The 17297-nt window shown below is 42.1% G+C and overlaps 1 protein-coding gene across 2 annotated transcripts in view; it reads right to left on the bottom strand.

Annotated features, from left to right (window-relative positions):
- Positions 1 to 14390: 14390 nt before the first annotated feature.
- LMCD1 (LIM and cysteine rich domains 1) overlaps positions 14391 to 17297 on the bottom strand; it is a 71501-nt gene continuing 68594 nt past the window's right edge. For both annotated transcript variants that reach the window (XM_042455829.1, XM_042455830.1), the window contains one exon: positions 14391 to 16198. In XM_042455829.1, coding sequence (XP_042311763.1) covers positions 16040 to 16198 — 159 coding nt within the window. In that variant the 3' untranslated portion in view covers positions 14391 to 16039. The remainder of the gene's footprint in view (positions 16199 to 17297) is intronic.

The following is a 17297-nucleotide window of genomic DNA, read 5'->3' as shown; positions in this document are numbered from 1 at the left end:
TCTACTGCTTAATAAAATAATATACTTTAAAAAAAACTTCTGGTTTTCCTGTTAATACCTCCTTGTTTCCCCACATTTTAATTACTTGCTGTGAGACCTAAAGCAGCTTTTTCTGAATCAGTCAATTCTTCTCACTATGCCATGAATCCGTCTCGTAGCACACTCAAAAAAGAATAAAGATCTGGTTTTAATTCCCGTCTGCTGTGGCCAATATGAAACAGATGAGGGTATTACATTTCTTTCCTTTGATTAATTTAGCTGTGCCCATTGGTTTATTTTTTTAAAATAGTTTTTGCCAAAGCACAATTTGCCCTGGAGGGCTACTATACTGCTGAACAAATTTGTTGTATGGGTCACAGTGTTAGCTCTCTTCTGACAGCATGGAAAAATGAACTGAACTAATATGACAATTAAAATTCAACAAAAGTAACCCCAGTGTGCAATAGTAGTCACTGTGTGATTGCTGAAATGCAAAACCAAGCATAATCTGGATTGTAAGGCCTGGGAAGTGCTTAGATCAAGGGATGCAGTAGCTTAGTGGTTAAGATGCCAAATCTGACAATCAGAAGGTTGACAGTTCGAGGCCTGAGTGCCGTATAATGGCGGGAGCTCCTGTCACTAGTCTCAACTTCAGCCAGCCTAGCAGTTCAAAAGCATGCAAATATAAGTGGCTAGATAGGTACCACTTTGGTGGGAAGGTAACAGTGCAGTCACGCTGGCCACATGACCACTGGAGTACCTACTGACAACGCTGGCTCTATGACTTAGTAATGGAGAGGAGCATCACCCCCTACAGTCATAGATTCATAGAATCATAGACTTGGAAGATACCACAAGGGCCATCCAGTCCAACCTCCCTGCCATGCAGGAAATCACAATCAAAGCATCCCTGACAGATGGCCATCCAGCCTCTGTTTAAAGACCTCCCAAGAAGGAGACTCCACCACTCTCCGAGGGAGTGTGTTCCACTGTCCAACAGCTCCCCTGTCAGGAAGTTCCTCCTAATGTTGAGATAGAATCTCTTTTCCTGTGGCTACTACCTTTACCTTTTTTAAATGCCTAGATACTGGTACACAGAAGTATGGAGGACATGTATTTATTGAAAGAATTTTTTGTCTAGATTAGATGGTCTTCAGAAACTAGAAACTGAATGGGACATCAGAGAGAAACATTATACCCCTGTTCTATTGGATCAAAGAGACCTATCTTGTTCAGCAATGTGGCCAATCTGATATTTGCAAAAAGGTCACAAATAGGACATTAGGTACAATACAATGTTGTTATGTTCTTCTTCAGCAAGTTGCATTCATTGAAATGCTCTGATCCTTGATGTGGACTGTGTGACAGCCATCACCAGTGACAACCTTGAGAATGAGATGGGCTGCGTGGCAACCATCACTAGTGTTCACAGTTGGCAGGTCTTTGGGCACCAGTTGAATTCTCTGGGACTTGCTATGGTTCCATTGATGTCTAGGTATGCAGATACATCCCAGGATGAGAAGCAGTAGAGGAGTAGAAAGTTTGATTTTTTTTGGCAGGTAATTTTAAAGTCTGTACATCTATTCCCAGGTAGCACCTGGACTCAGTGGGTTAGCACGAAAGGTGTTTGTATCTGTGCAAACTTTTGAATTCTCCAAAATTCTTTACCATTCTAGATGTCACAGAAATTAGAGGTTTGGAGAAAAGAGTGACACATGAAAGTCCAAAAAAATAGCTAAATGTTCTAAGCCATGACTCATGAAGTTAAACTCAGTCTCAAGATGGAGAGTTTTGACTGAATGACAAGTGTGCAGGTATTGCATGACACATAGCATTGCCTGCTCTGATGAAGAGAATATGCTGGACATTTTCTCTGGAAATACAAGGGTGGTAGGACCTCAGACATCTGCCATTTGCCTCAAGCAAAACATACATGTTTATATAAGTAATGATGAAGATTAAATTTTAATTGTTGCCTCAGATCAAAGAGTCAAATAGAGTCCAAACAGAAAGCATTCCTGATTTTAAACAGGAATCTGTCAGCACAGATTTCCTGAAGCAGATGTACATTCAGCAACAGTGACAGAAGGAAAGGAAAGTATGCACATCTTTTCTGTGGCTGATATGCATCCAATAGTTTGGAGTAAAGCTCAGAAAGTTTGTGTTTCCTCCATTTAAAGAAAAATGAATGTGGGGCAGAGGGAGAGAAATTGACATATTTTCCCATCCCTAGTTTGGGGCACTTCATGCAGTAGATCTGGCTGAGATGTACATCAACGAGTCTTCCTCTAGTGTTCTGGTTCCTGTTTTAAGTCATCCCAAAGTAAATTTTTGAATTCAGATAGAAATTAAATTAAATTAGCAAGTCATTGGCAGTGTGGCTGCCTTGAAAAACAAATTCTTGTGTGGTCAGGGTTTAGCCAAGTTAATATGCAAACACAGCATACACATGAATCTTTTGTGTCACTGGTACTGTGGGGAGTATCCATTGGAATCCCTGAACAGGAATGATTATGTGGAAAAGAAAGCACAGTTTCTATCACCATGGAACTGTAGCCCATAATCAACTAAGCTTTGCTGGCAGTGGTCAATGATTTCAGGCTTAAGAATACATGCAATTTCAAGCCAAGTAGAATTTCCAGTGACAAAAGAATAGAAAAATTGTCTAGTTTCACCCCTGAGGAGAGGAAAAAAAACACAGGTTTGTCAGCTTAGAAGTTGAACATTATTTCGAAACCACACTGAGTGCCTTTGCCTACCTTGTCAAGTTTAAAGAAAATTTGTTCTGCCTTGCTCTTGAGACATAGTTGGCAATTTTATAAAAGATGTCTCTTATAAGGAGCTTTATTCATTCAGTTGAAGCTGAGCTCAAGACAGGTCTGCTATGGTTTTTGCTGCAGACATATATACATGGTATCCCCCCCCCCCCCCAAGCTTCTTTGTTACAGCTCCTGTAATGGTGCCCCAAAAGAGGTAGCTAATCTACAAATCTGCTGTTAGTTGGTCTAAAACATCACTACCCAGAACTCATTTGTGTATTACATAAGTAGTCAACAAACTATTGTAGTGGGGAGAAAAACCCAAACCCAACTACCCTCAAGCCTTGTCTGATTTGTTCCCAGAGGCTTTTCCACACCATAGAATTGTAACACTATGATTTCACTTTATCTGCCATGGCAACATCCCGTGGAATTTGTAGTCTGCTGAGGGACTACAGGTGCTTTCTAATTGCGAATTCTAAATACTCTTCTCTATACTATAAGTCCCAGGATTCTATAGGACGTTGCCATGTCATAGAAAGTGGGATCATAATGCTATACTTGTGCAGTGAAAAAGAGATCCAGCTGGAACAAAAGTACTGCTTAGATATTGGTTAGGATCCAACAGTGTACTTCTGCTGAACCCCCTACTGCTTCTGCCAAGTGTAGCAATTCCACTTGCCTTCCTGAAGCCCACTATGGACCAAAAAACTCCTATAGGCCTTGGAAAACTTTTGGAGGAGGCTGTGCATCCTACAAAGGGATGTGGCTGGAAGGGGAATAAGAAAAAAAGACCAGATGTCACTGGTGTTGCGTAAATAATTGGTTCTTGGACTATATCTCCCCATCTTTTTTCAATTGATCTTACCTTCCCATCTTAGAAAAAAGCAAAAAGCAAAGAAAACTCCAACGCCCTTTCCTCTCCCTCAGAAATGACTAAGAGGATACAAACATTTAGTTTGTGTAATATTCTTGTCCCCCTTTTGATAAGGGCATGTGAACTTTTACAGTGGAAAAACGTGTTTAGTGCTAGTCTTCCTAAGACCAAAGCTTCTTCCTAAGACCAAAGTGACGTGAGGCATATTTCCACACACATCCCAGGCACTGGTATTATATTTGTGCCATTTGCTACAATGTTTTCTTTTTTTTCCCCCATGAAAAATCTCCAGGGTTCAGTAATAGTCCATGAACTACTCCTGACACATAAGATGCAATGAAACAATGCATCTTATCTGCAATTGTTTATCTGTACAATGTTTGCACAAAGTCATAGTAAGTATGAAGAAAATATCCTTTACATTCACATTTTCTCAAAATAAGATGTCTCTCAATCAGTTGATCATTCCATCCATTTAGAACCAGATTAAAATATGTTTTCCGTATCCTATTACCATTTCAAAGTGATTTCACCTGAGAAATATAAACATCTGCTCCAACTCTCTCCCCTGCTGGATTCTTTTTCAGGATAAATTTATAGATAATGGCTTCCATTTTACACCTCCTGATTAATTGGAAAGATATAACAGTGATGAATACATTTCAAAAGGTTTTCATTTTTAATATTTCATGTACTAAAAATGTTCAGCATAGAAACCATTTCAGTGTCTTGTCATTCAGTCAGCTTTTAGGGGGAAAGCACCAAGATATTTTCAGCTTTACAACCTGAACAAAACTATTCATTTATTGTTTAAACTGTGTGTGTGTAAACACACATATACATAAATGTGCAAGTGATGGACAAAATCTTTCAAGTCCAATTTCATCTGCAGTTCCCATTGGAAGAAAAAGATGAAGGAGTTGTATGGCAGCAGAATGGGTACTGATAAATTGTGCCCTATCAAACTGATGATTAAAATTCAATGGTTATCATTTTCTAAAGTACTGTACTGGAATGTCCAGTGAATCCATTTGTCTTAATACCACCATGTCAAAGGTATGCAATGGGTGCTTCTTTTGACGTCATGGTAACACTCAAATGTATAAAAGCATAATTTTATGAGATTCAGTTCAGCACTTCATACTTAGCCTGATCCAATCCTATCTTAAATCCCACCTTCCCAATACTTTTTGTAACTTTATGCCATGTCACTCTTTAATCCCCCTTGTGCCACTGTAGAGATGTACATCATGCATTAGATGAAGGGTATTTACTTATTTTGGAAACTGATATGTTGGAAAGAGCCATCTTTTCTAAACATTTATGCATGAACATGTGTGGAGTATGCTCGCCATTACACAGACTGGTGTGATTCAGGGGTGTAGCCATAGGAAAGGGAGAAATGTGGATATTCTGCCCACCCATGATATTATCCTTCAGTTCACAGTCTTGTTGTGTAATAAACTTCCTGCATTTGCATTTTTTTAAAATTTAAATCTAGTTTAAATCCCATTTCTGAATGGGATTTTGCTAGTGTGATTTCCATAGAAAATTACTTACTCCTAAAACTCACGTATTTGCTGTGTTCACATTCCTATGGTGACTTTGACTGCTCTTTCTTTTGTTGTCTAAACAATATTTCTAAATGCTCAATTGATGTTTTAAATTACTGCAATGCTAGAAATTTGGGGAGTGAAGGAAAATTTCATGGGACAGAAATCTTATGGTGGGGACAACGTCCTCATTTTGCAACTTCCCTGTAGCTACAATACGTGTGTGTGTCTGTGTGTGCGCACGCGCACACGCATCTTCAAGTCATCTGCTGACATAGAATCATAGAATCGTAGAGTTGGAAGAAACCGCAAGGGCCATCCAATCCAACCCCCTGCCATGCAGGAAATCTAAATCAAAGCATCCCTGACAGATGGCCATCTAGCCTTTGTTTAAAGACCTCTAAGGAAGGAGACTCCACTATACTCTGAGGGAGTTTGTTCCACTGTCGAACAGCCTTCACCGTCAGGAAGTTCCTCCTAATGTTGAGGTGGAATCTCTTTTCCAGGAGCTTGCATCCATTGCTCCGGGTCTTAGTCTCTGGAGCAGCAGAAAACAAGCTTGCTCCCTCCTCAACATGACATCCCTTCAAATATTTAAACATAGCTCTCAAATAAAATTTTATTTATTTTGAAGTTGTAGTGGTTTATCGGTTGGTATTATTTTGTTTAATTTATTGTTGTTCTAACTAGTTATTGTGGTTTTAATTTAGATATGCAGTTTAATAACTTTTTAAGGGGGGAGGGAAATATATTGTTTTTATGCTGTATGTTATTTTAATGTTGTAAACCGCACGGATTGGTTCGCCACAGGGCAGTATATAAATGAAATTTTACTTATTTATTATTATTTATTATTATATCACCTCTTAACCTTCTCTTCTCCAGGCTAAACAGCCCCAGCTCCCTGAGTCGTTCCTCATAGGGCATGGCTTCCAGACCTTTCACCATTTTAGTCACCCTCCTTTGGACACGCTCCAGTTTCTCAATGTCCTTTTTTAATTGTGGTGCCTAGAACTGGATACAGTATTCCAGGTGGGGCCTGACCAAGGCAGAATAGAGTGGCACTATTACTTCCCTTGATCTAGACACTATATTTCTATTGATGCATCCTAAAATTGCATTTGCCTTTTTAGCTGCCACATCGCACTGTTGACTCATGTTCAACTTATGGTCTACTTGGACTCCTAGATCCCTTTCACACATAGTTTCATTCAGCCAGGTGTCCCTCATCCTATATCTGTGCATTTCATTTTTCCGCCCTAAGTGCAGTACCTTACATTTCTCCGTGTTGAATTTCATTTTGTTAGCTTTGGCCCAGTTTTCTAGTCTGTTCAGGTCATTTTGAATGTTGATCCTGTCCTCTGGGGTATTAGCTACTCCTCCTAATAATAATAAATAAATAATAAAACTTTTATTTGTATACCGCCCTTCCTGAGATCAGGGCGGTTTACATCAAGACAAAACAGATAACAATTTAAAACATGAACATTAGCACAGTCAATATAAAAACAAGACAAAAGCCCCCATTAGCCAATCCTCTTGCAGAGTACGAAGGAGGGGAGGCCTACTAGGACTGTGATTGGGGGAATGCGATCTTAAACAGAAAGGTTTTGACATCCTTTCTAAATTGGGCCAGGGAGGTGGCCGAGCGGAGCTCTGAGGGCAGCGTGTTCCAAAGGGCCGGGGCAGCGATGGAAAAAGACTTCCTCATGGTAGAGGTAAGCCTGGCCCCTGGCACCCTAAGGAGTTGCTGCCCAGATGTTCTGAGGGTGCGGGACGGAATGTACGGGGAGAGGCGGTCCTTCAGGTATCCTGGGCCTAAGCCATTTAGGGCTTTATAGGTCATCACCAACACCTTATATTGTGCCCGGAAGCAAATAGGCAGCCAATGCAGATCTTGGAGCACTGGTGTTATGTGGCTGGCCCTGGAAGTACCAGGGACCAGCCTGGCTGCCATATTCTGTACCATTTGTAGCTTCCGGGTTTGGTATAAGGGTTGCCCCATGTAGAGTGCATTACAGAAGTCCAATCTAGAGCTTACCAGAGCATGTACAACAGTTTCAAGGTCTCTCTGGGCCAGGTATGGGCGCAGCTGGCGAATAAGCCGAAGCTGATGACAGGTGCTCCTGACCGTCGCACTCACCTGAGCAGTCAGGTGAAGCGACGAGTCAAGAAGCACCCCCAGACTGCGCACTGAGTCCTTCACAGGGAGCGTGACCCCGTTCAGGACAGGTGGAACTACCACCATTCCTGGACCAGGGGAACCTATCACAAGTACCTCCGTTTTCTCTGGATTCAATTTGGGTCGGTTTTCCCTCATCCAGCCCATTACTGACTCCAGGCACGCCACGAGAGGAGAGACGCCATCCTCGGTCACTGCATCAGTCGGAGACATAGAGAAAATGATTTGGGTGTCATCAGCGTACTGATAACCCCGCGCCCCATGTCTCCGGATGATCTCTCCCAGCGGTTTCATGTAAATGTTAAATAGCATGGGAGACAGAATGGCTCCTTGAGGGAACCCAGTTTAAGGGCCCGCTCATCGGAGCACACGTCTCCCAGCTGCACCATCTGGGACCTCCCAGAGAGGTAGGAGCGGAACCACTGAAGCGCAGTGCCCCCGATTCCCACCTCTGCCAGGCGCCCCAGAAGGATACCATGGTCTATGGTATCGAAAGCCGCTGAGATGTCCAAGAGCACCAATTTGGTGTCATCTGCAAATTTGATAAGTATGCTCCCAATTTTGTCCTCCAAGTCATTGATAAAGAAGTTGAATAGCACTGGGCCCAGGACAGAGCCCTGTGGGACCCCACTGGTCACTTCTCTCCAGGATGAAAAGGAGCCATTGTTGAGCACTCTTTGGGTTCGGCCAGTCAACCAGTTACAAATCCATGTAACAGTTGCCTTGTCTAGTCCACATTTTACAAGCTTGTTTGCAAGAATATCATGGGGGAATTTGTCAAAGGCCTTACTGAAATCAAGATATACTATAACCACAGCATTCCTTTAATTTAACAAGCTGGTAATTCTATCAAAAAAGGAGATCAGGTTTGTCTGGCATGACTTCTTTATCTGAAACCCATGTTGACTTTTTGTGATTATGGCATTGCCTTCTAGATGTTCGCAGACTCTGTTTAATGATCTGCTCCAGAATCTTTCCTGGTATAGATGTCAGACTAACTGGACAATAATTGTTGGGATCCTCTTTTTTCCCCCTTTTTGAAGATGGGGACGTTTGCCCTCCTCCAGTCTGTTGGGACTTCTCCTGTTCTCCAGGAGTTCTCAAAGATTATTGCCAATGGCTCCGATATTACATTTGCCAGTTATTTTAATATCCTTGGATGTACTTCATCTGGTCCTGGAGACTTATATTTGTTTAGGTTAAATAGGTATTCCTGTACTATCTCTTTACTTATACTGTGTTGAAATTCCTCTTTTCTGTCCTCTGGTCCATTATCCTCAGGTTGAGCACCCTTTGCCTTTTCTGAGAATACTGTAGCAAAAAAGGTGTTGAGTAATTCTGCCTTTTCTCTGTCCCCTGTTAGCATTTTGCCATCTTCTGCACGCAGTGACCCTACCATTTCCTTCTTCCTTTTGCTGTGGACATATCCAAAAAAGCCTTTTTTGTTGTTCTTAACCTTTCTAGCAAGCCTGAGTTCATTCTGTGCTTTGGCTTTTCTGACTTTACCCCTACACAGGCTCACTATTTGTTTGAATTCCTCTTTGTTGATTTCCCCATTTTTCCACATATGGCGATGCCATAAATATCATAGTATTTTCATAGGCAAGGAATACTCAGAGGTGGTTTTGCCAGTTCGTTCCTCTGAAATATAGCTTACAGCACCTGGTATTCGCTGGTGGTCTCCCAGGGATGTCTCTGCTTAGCTTTCAAGATCAGATGGGATCTGGTGCCTTTAGAGTATTTAAGGTGTGGTGTAGGCCATGGGTATTCACACCACATTCAGAGCCAGAGGTTGGCAAGGGCCAACTTCTCAAGCTTAAGTCAGCTCTAATTTGCAGGGGGTTGGATTGGATGGCCCTTGTGGTCTCTTCCAATTCCATGATTCTATTATTTGTGGAGTGTGAAAGGGCATCTTGAGAAGAGCTGGGTGGATTGTATACAATGAATGTGTAACATATTTTTATACTGCACCTGAAATGATCATACAGAAAGGAGGCCTTTACTCATATCTGTTCCCACACAGGCACATCCTTGTTCAGTGCACATTACTGTTTATCCTATGGTCATTTCCATCACTGCCATGAAGAAAAATGATTCAACAATAAATCTCTTGAAACACATAATTTTAAAGCCATAGTCTAACATGCATTTGCATAGTAGTAAGCCCCACTGAACTTGAAAATTTTGCTCCAGCTAAAATAGCATAAGATAAAGCTGCACGAATTCAAATTAATCACTCTCTTTTTGCTAGCTTAAAGTAGATTCTAAAGGGGATATTGGCAAAATGGCCATAATTTGATAGAATCATATAATCATAGAGTTGGAAGAGACCACAAGGACCATCCAGTCCAACCCCCTGTCATGCAGGAAATCCAAATCAAAGCATCCCCGACAGATGGCCATCCAGCCTCTGCTTAAAGACCTCCAAGGAAGGAGGCTCCACTACAGTCCCAGGGAATGTGTTCCACTGTTGAACAGCCCTTACTTTCAGGAAGTTCCTCAATGTTGATGTGGAATCTCTTTTCCTGTAGCTTGCATCCATTGTTCTGGGTCCTGTTCCCTGAAGCAGCAGAAAACAAGCTTGCTCCCTCCTCAATAGGACATCCCTTCAAATATTTAAACAGGGCTATCATATCACCTCTTAATCTTCTTTTCTCCAGGCTAAACTTGCCCAGCTCCCTAAGTCGTTTCTCATAGGGCATGGTTTCCAGACCCTAGAAATGGGATAAGCTTGGTATGCTTCCCAACTATTGGTGGCCTGCCCCTAAAAATATTTGGATGGAAACCTGGTTTCAAATTTACCTGCAAGGAAAAGGTTTTTCTGTAATTTCCTGCTATGCAAGGGGTCAAAGGAGGCTCATGTCTGTTATCACACTGTCAACACACAAACACACTGAGAGAGATGCAGCCATGATTCTCCCTCCCCCCCCCCTGTCATTTTGAAATGGAAAACTATTCCATTCAAGAAAATGCTGGGAACAAAGCATGAGAGGCATTCTAATCTTTTTCCTCACACTCGTACTACACCTGTGGCACTCACTTCTTATAGGTAAGGCTGTCTAACAATTCTTAGGCTTACCTATCAATTTGCTATCACAATAATCTAATGTATCAGTAGGCTAGGGCAGGGAACCGTCTAACTAAAAGATTGTATGTACAGCACTGTGTAAATTTACAGCGCTTTATAAATAAAAGGTCTCGGAGCTGTTGTTGGAAACACCCAGGCTACTTGTCCTGGGTGACTTCAACATCCCCTTTGCGGCCAACTATGTTCCATCCGGTGCGGTTCGGGAATTCATGGATACCATGGCGGCCATGGGCCTGTCCCAGCTGATCTCGGGTCCAACGCATTTTGCGAGTAATACACTTGATTTGGTCTTTTGTACGGAAGCGGAAAATCCGTGGGCGGAAATAACCAATATTTCCCCCCTGTCATGGATGGATCATTTCCTCGTGGAGGCAAAAATCAAGGCTCCTACCCAGATCCCCCCCGGGGGTGGTGGACCTATTAGGATGGTCCACCCTCGAAGGCTGATGGAACCCAACAGGTTCCAAGAAGCCTTAGAAGGGCACATGGTTGGAGGTGACGGCGACTCTGTTGATGCCCTGACTGCTATCTGGGATACCAGTCTCTCTAAGGCTATACACAAGATCGCTCCCAAGCGCCCTCTCAGGCCTGCTTCCAAACGTAAGCCCTGGTATACGGAAGACCTCCGGGCAAGGAAGCGGGTTCTGCGATGGCTAGAGCATTGTTGGCGGAAACACCTACGCTTAGCCGACAAGGCTCTCCTAGACCGCCTTTTGGAGGACTATGGAGAGGCGATACGAGCAGCTAAGAACTCGTTCTATGGTGCTCGTGTCGCGTCCGCGGAGTTGCGTCCAGCAGAGTTGTTCAGGGTAGTCAGGGAGTTAACTCAACTCCCTCCTGCCCCGAACCAGATCCTTGAACCTTCTAAGGCCTGCTGTGATCAGTTTAACAACTTCTTCGCGGATAAAATCTCTCAGATAAACGAAAGTCTTAACGCCGGCATTATGGCAGAACCTAGGGTAGAGGCGTCCAGAGCCTCCGTGGACTCCATTAAACTGGATCAGTTTGAGTTGGTTAGTACCGATGATGTGGACAAGATCCTTGGAAGCGTACGGAAGACAACCTGCTCCCTCGATCCCTGTCCCTCATGGCTAGCGGCTCAGGGGGGACCGGTGGTAACCTCGTTGTTACACCGGATTATAAATACATCTTTGAGGGATGGGCAATTTCCATCTAGCTTAAAATTGGCCATTGTAAAACCACTGCTAAAAAAGCCCTCCCTCGACCCCCTGATGCATAATAATTATTGGCCTGTATCGCTATTGCCATTTTTAGGGAAGGTGATCGAGAGGGCGGTTGCTATCCAGCTTCAATCGATCTTGGATGAAACGGATTATCTGGAGCCATTTCAAACTGGCTTTCGGGTGGGCTACGGGGTTGAGACGGCCATGGTCGCCTTGGTCGATGATCTCTGTCTGGGCATCAACAGGGGTAGCATGTCCCTGTTGGTGCTCTTGAACATCTCAGCGGCTTTCGATACCATAGACCATGGTATGCTGCTGGAGCACCTGGCAGAGGTGGGAATCGGGGGCACTGCGCTCCAGTGGTTCCGGTCCTACCTCTCTGGGAGGTTCCAGATGGTGCAGCTGGGAGATGTGTGCTCCGATAAGAGGGCCCTTATATCTGGGGTCCCTCAAGGAGCCATTCTGTCTCCCATGCTTTTCAACATTTACATGAAACCGCTGGGAGAGATCATCCGGAGACATGGGGCGCGGGGTTATCAGTACGCTGATGACACCCAAATAGTCTTCTCTATGTCTCCGACTGATGCAGTGACTGAGGATGGCGTCTCTCCTTTTGTGGCCTGTCTGGAGTCGGTAATGGGCTGGATGAGGGAAAACCGACTCAGTCTGAATCCAGAGAAAACGGAGGTGCTCGTGATATGTTCTCCTGGTCCAGGGATGGCGGTGGTTCCACCAGTCTGGAACGGGGTCACGCTTCCCGTGAAGGACTCTGTACGCAGTCTGGGGGCGCTCCTTGACTCGTCGCTTCACCTTACATCTCAGGTGGATGCGACTGTCAGGAGCACCTGTTACCAGCTTCGGCTGATACACCAGCTGCGTCCCTACCTGGGCAAGAGGGACCTTGAAACGGTAGTACATGCTCTGGTAACCTCTCGATTGGATTTCTGCAATGCGCTCTACATGGGGCAACCGTTGTACCAAACCCGGAAGCTACAATTGGTACAAAACATGGCAGCCAGACTGGTCACTGGCATACCCAGGACCAGCCATATAACACCAGTGCTTAAAGATCTGCACTGGCTGCCTATTCGCTTCCGGGCGCAATACAAGGTGTTGGTTATAACCTATAAAGCCCTAAATGGCTTGGGCCCAGGATACCTAGAGGACTGCCTCTCCCCATACAATCCGCCCCGCACACTCAGAACTTTTGGGCAGCAACTACTGAGAGTCCCTGGAGTTAGATTGGCCTCCACAGCCAGGAGGACCTTTACCATCTCGGCCCCAACCTTCTGGAACTCGCTGCCCGGAGAGCTCCGCTCGGCCACCTCCCTAATCCATTTCAAGAAGGAATTAAAAACCTTCTTGTTTAAGTATGCATTCCCAGTTGCAGGCTCCAGCTAGTCTCCCCCCCTCTGACAGCAGTAGTTATGCTGGCCAGAATTGGTTTTAACTGTGATTTTAATTGTAATCTATTGTGTTGAATATTTGCACTGTATTGTATTGTCTTTGATAGATGCTGTTCACCGCCCTGATTGAAAGAAGGGCGGTATGCAAATTAAATTTTTATTATTATTATTTATTAATAATAATAATAGGCTAGCCATCCCTGGATTGGAGCTCCTGCGGGTAGTCCCATCCCTTAGAGAATGGTGGCATGTGCCTGCAAGTGCACTGATGTGGGCACACACGTTGTCTTCCATTGACTAATAAGGGCTTGCGCTCTCACTTTTTTTTCCATCTCTCTCTGTGTGTGTGTGTGTGTGTGGTGGGCAAAATCCTCTCAGATGGGAAGGGTCCAGTGTCCCTTTCTGGCTATAGAGTTGGTCTCAACACACTAAGTAGACTATGGTGACAGAATTCTGAGCCATATTACTTTCACATGTCTAAAGTAGGAGAGTATAGATTTTGAGCACTTCTTGCTCCATCTCTGAAAAATGAGCAAATGAAACTGGACAAGCTACTGTTCCAAACATAATAGTAAAAAATATCCAAAAACATTTTATTGGGGAAGAAGCTATATAGAGATTCTGGCATAAAAGTTGTATTGATATTGTTTCATTAACAGATTTTTAAACATTTTGGAAATACCAGAGTGCTGCATTGATTTTACAGTAATTATCATTTTCACACAATGAAAGCAGTTTATTATAATAAAACACATTTTATATACAACTCAACATACAACTCAACAGTCACTACCTGTTTCTGCTCCAGTCTTTTAATACATAATTGCGAATAGGTTGTGTGTGTGTGTGTGTGTGTGTGTGTGTGTGTAATAAAACAGATTTGTAACTGAAAATTCATAATAGCCTCACAGCTAAATCCACCCAGCTCTAAGCACTACTACAATGAATGGGTCTGATTGAAGTTGAGATATTATGTTGTATTGACTGTCATATCTTTTCTAGCCATTACTGGGAGTATCAAATATAAACGTAATAATCCCTGATGTCATGAAGCCCACATAGCTGGAATGCAGCTTTTTATTTTCCAGAAATTCAAAGAATATGTGCTTATGCCTATTTCACTGTGAATAAGAACTTCTCCATGTTAAAATATATATGCCAGTTCTACCATATCTACAAAAACGTTGTTCCCCAACACTAAATTTATAGGAAATGCTTGTGCTAGATGAATATTTCTGTTTGTACGTGGAGTACCTACATTAAACAAGCCTCCATAAATTCTCAAAGCAATCATACTGTTAATATACTTGAAAATAAAACGCAAGTATCTATGTGGTGATAGGACTATTTTTTTAAACAAACAAACAAACACAGGATTGCAATTTTCCAGTTCTTTGCCTCAAATGATTTTTGCTCCTACTATATCATAAAAGGCACCTATGGTTGTTAGCTGATCAAACCAAATATTGTTCAGAGACCAAGTAATGAAATATTTACTCTCACCTTAAGTAGTCATAGGCTATCTGCTACAAATAGACCTCATTTTGTGTTAATTAAAATAGCACCTTTACAACACATACAATGCAAGCCTTACTGCTTATCCTAATGGTAGAAAAAAAAAAAAACACCAGGAACTTACTAGACTCTTATTTTTTTGAAGTATCTTTAGCATGGCAGTTAGTGCTGTCTTGTTAGTTACGCCATGGATACACCTCTTATGCAGTTAACATTGTTCCTTATAACTATTACTGATTTTTCTATAGTTTAGGCTAGGGGGAAGCGCATCTTGCTCTAGGTGTTGTTAGACCAAAATGTTGGCTGATACTGAGAGGAGTTGTAGTCCAACAACATTTGGAGGGTCACACAATTTCCACCACTGATTTAAGGAGACAAGAGCTTCATCGCAAATACTAAGCAGGATGTCGTACATTAAAATAAATACATACATCAGATGGACTTAAAGGTCTCCATATCTCTAATATAGTGCACTAGTTGAAATAGGTGGGGAATCTGTGGTTACCTGTAGGCAGCCTGGAATATTCTAGCAAGTGCAGACAAACTCTATGCTGGCCCTTGACCTTAGGTTGTTTCTTTCTCCTGTTTCTGGATGTGCTAAATTGAAATAGTGGAGAATATGGAGAATCAAGACTCAATATGGTTTGATCTCTTATTGATTACTCTCCATCGCTTGATGCTGGTGTGCAGGTGAGATTTTAAAGTGTATGAAATTGCAACCTTAAGACCTATTTGGTGCCAGAAATTAAACAGTTAAGTTAGGAGAGAGAAAAAATGCATACATTCAAACTATTTATCCATCCCAAGAAAACCTAAAACTAACACTCCACCCACACACTATGTTTTGCCTATAACTGCATCTAGAGATTTTGAACATTACTTGCAGTAAATGTTTATTGTATTTATCCTGCTTCATTCAATCATTCTGCCTTCATGTTCTCTAGCACATCAAACAGGATAGCAACCTGTATTCAAACTGCAATGATGTATTAATCAAAGATAACTTACTTCTGAAAAGTGAGTCATTACAACTCTCACCCTTGTCAATCAATCTTTGAAGCCACTAACTGAGCTGGTGTTACTAGGTGTCATAGTTTAATTTACCAATTTAGTACTTTAACAAGAAAAGTAGAAGGACATGACAGCAAAATGAAGAATTTTCAGTGCTTCTGGATATGCTGGATTAGCTGCTTGGTAACATGTTGTGGAAGAACTGAACATCACAGGACCTGGCTTCTAGTAAGTTTGGCTATAATTAATGTCTATCTGGAAAAAGCTAAAACATTCCACTCTTTAATTTTACTTTAATGCATTCACTGCCATGTTACATCTTTCATCTTGTTTCTTATAATTATTTTATTGTAAATAGCCAAAGTAGTCTACATCCAAATGATGTAAATTTCTTTGCTTAAATCTTCCACTGCACCATTTCTACCCCATTGATTCCAATCTGTTTTGAGAAAACAATTCAGTTGGGTTTTGAAACTACATGCTGTTCAAGCTTGCTTGTTTTTACTGCAAGTTGCACACAGAAGGTTAGCTCCATCCAGGATGAACGGTTTGCCAAACAGTGAGGTCTCACACTCCAGGCAGGTGAAGTGTTGTTTGTGCCAGGTGAGGCCTTCAACTTGCTGGTAGTCCTCAGAAAATATTATCTGTGGAGGTAAACAACTCCATTAATCATGTCATCCTCTCCCTAAAGTCAGCCAAGTCCTATAACTCTTTCATTATGAAAATACACACATAGTGGTTGACAAGCCAAGCCACATATAAAATAAGAGTAATGAACTCATCATGACTATTCAAGCATTGCATAGAAAGGCTATTCTTCTGGGAATGTGTAAACATAGACTGTGGGAGTATTGTGGCCTTATTAAGATGTACAACAAGTTAACAGTTTGCCATCAAGCATCCATTTGTTAGAATAAAACTGAAACTAAGGACAACTGCCTTTGGGCTTGGTAACCACACTATAGAGGCATACTCCATCAAAGGCCTGTGTGGAGTAATCTTTAGAATGTTGGACTGGGACTTGTTAGATCCAGATTTGATCAGGAGCTGAGTCTTTCAGCTTGTCTGCCATGACAAATAGGGTTAGGTTTATTACCATTGCTTTGCTTGCTTATAACATATTATGTGGTATCACTGTGAATAATGGGACACATAAGTCACAAGCTAATCAGTAAGACTGTTGCTTCCTTTACTTTGGTGATTAATGATCAAATGGGAAAAAGAGTAACTATTGTATCTGGAGATCCAAGATAATATGATTTATTTATATTATCAGTCTAATGAGAATGGATGGTACAAGGTGAAAGGTGGGGCGGTCATGGGAAAGAAGAGGAAAGAAGCTTGTCTGGGTTGGTAGGCAAGCATGCACAACACTGTAATTATTATATGCTTTAACTTTACTGTATTAACAGTGAACTCTGTCCTGACAACACATGTCTGTGGAGAACATCTTACAAATTCAAACAAAGTTTTTCTGTTTTTATTATGGAAAGCTTGGTTTTCTGAATGGAATTATTTCTGTACATGACAGACGGTCAGAACTAAGATTGTCAGGACTAAGACCCACCGTTAAAATTTGGGAGCCGCTTCCCCCCCCCCCCCCCAGAACATGGTGGCAGCTGCAGATTTCCTTAGAGTTTGCACATTTTTTATAGACAGTTCATTCCAAATTTTGCATAGGTGGTACTACTACTGACCAATCTGCTAAAGACCAAAAAGAAAGCAAAAAAAGTAAGTTAAGTC

This window comes from Sceloporus undulatus, chromosome 2 (genome assembly GCF_019175285.1).
Source record: "Sceloporus undulatus isolate JIND9_A2432 ecotype Alabama chromosome 2, SceUnd_v1.1, whole genome shotgun sequence".
Classification (NCBI taxonomy): Eukaryota; Metazoa; Chordata; class Lepidosauria; order Squamata; family Phrynosomatidae; genus Sceloporus; species Sceloporus undulatus.
This window is presented reverse-complemented; position numbering and strand designations above follow the sequence as displayed.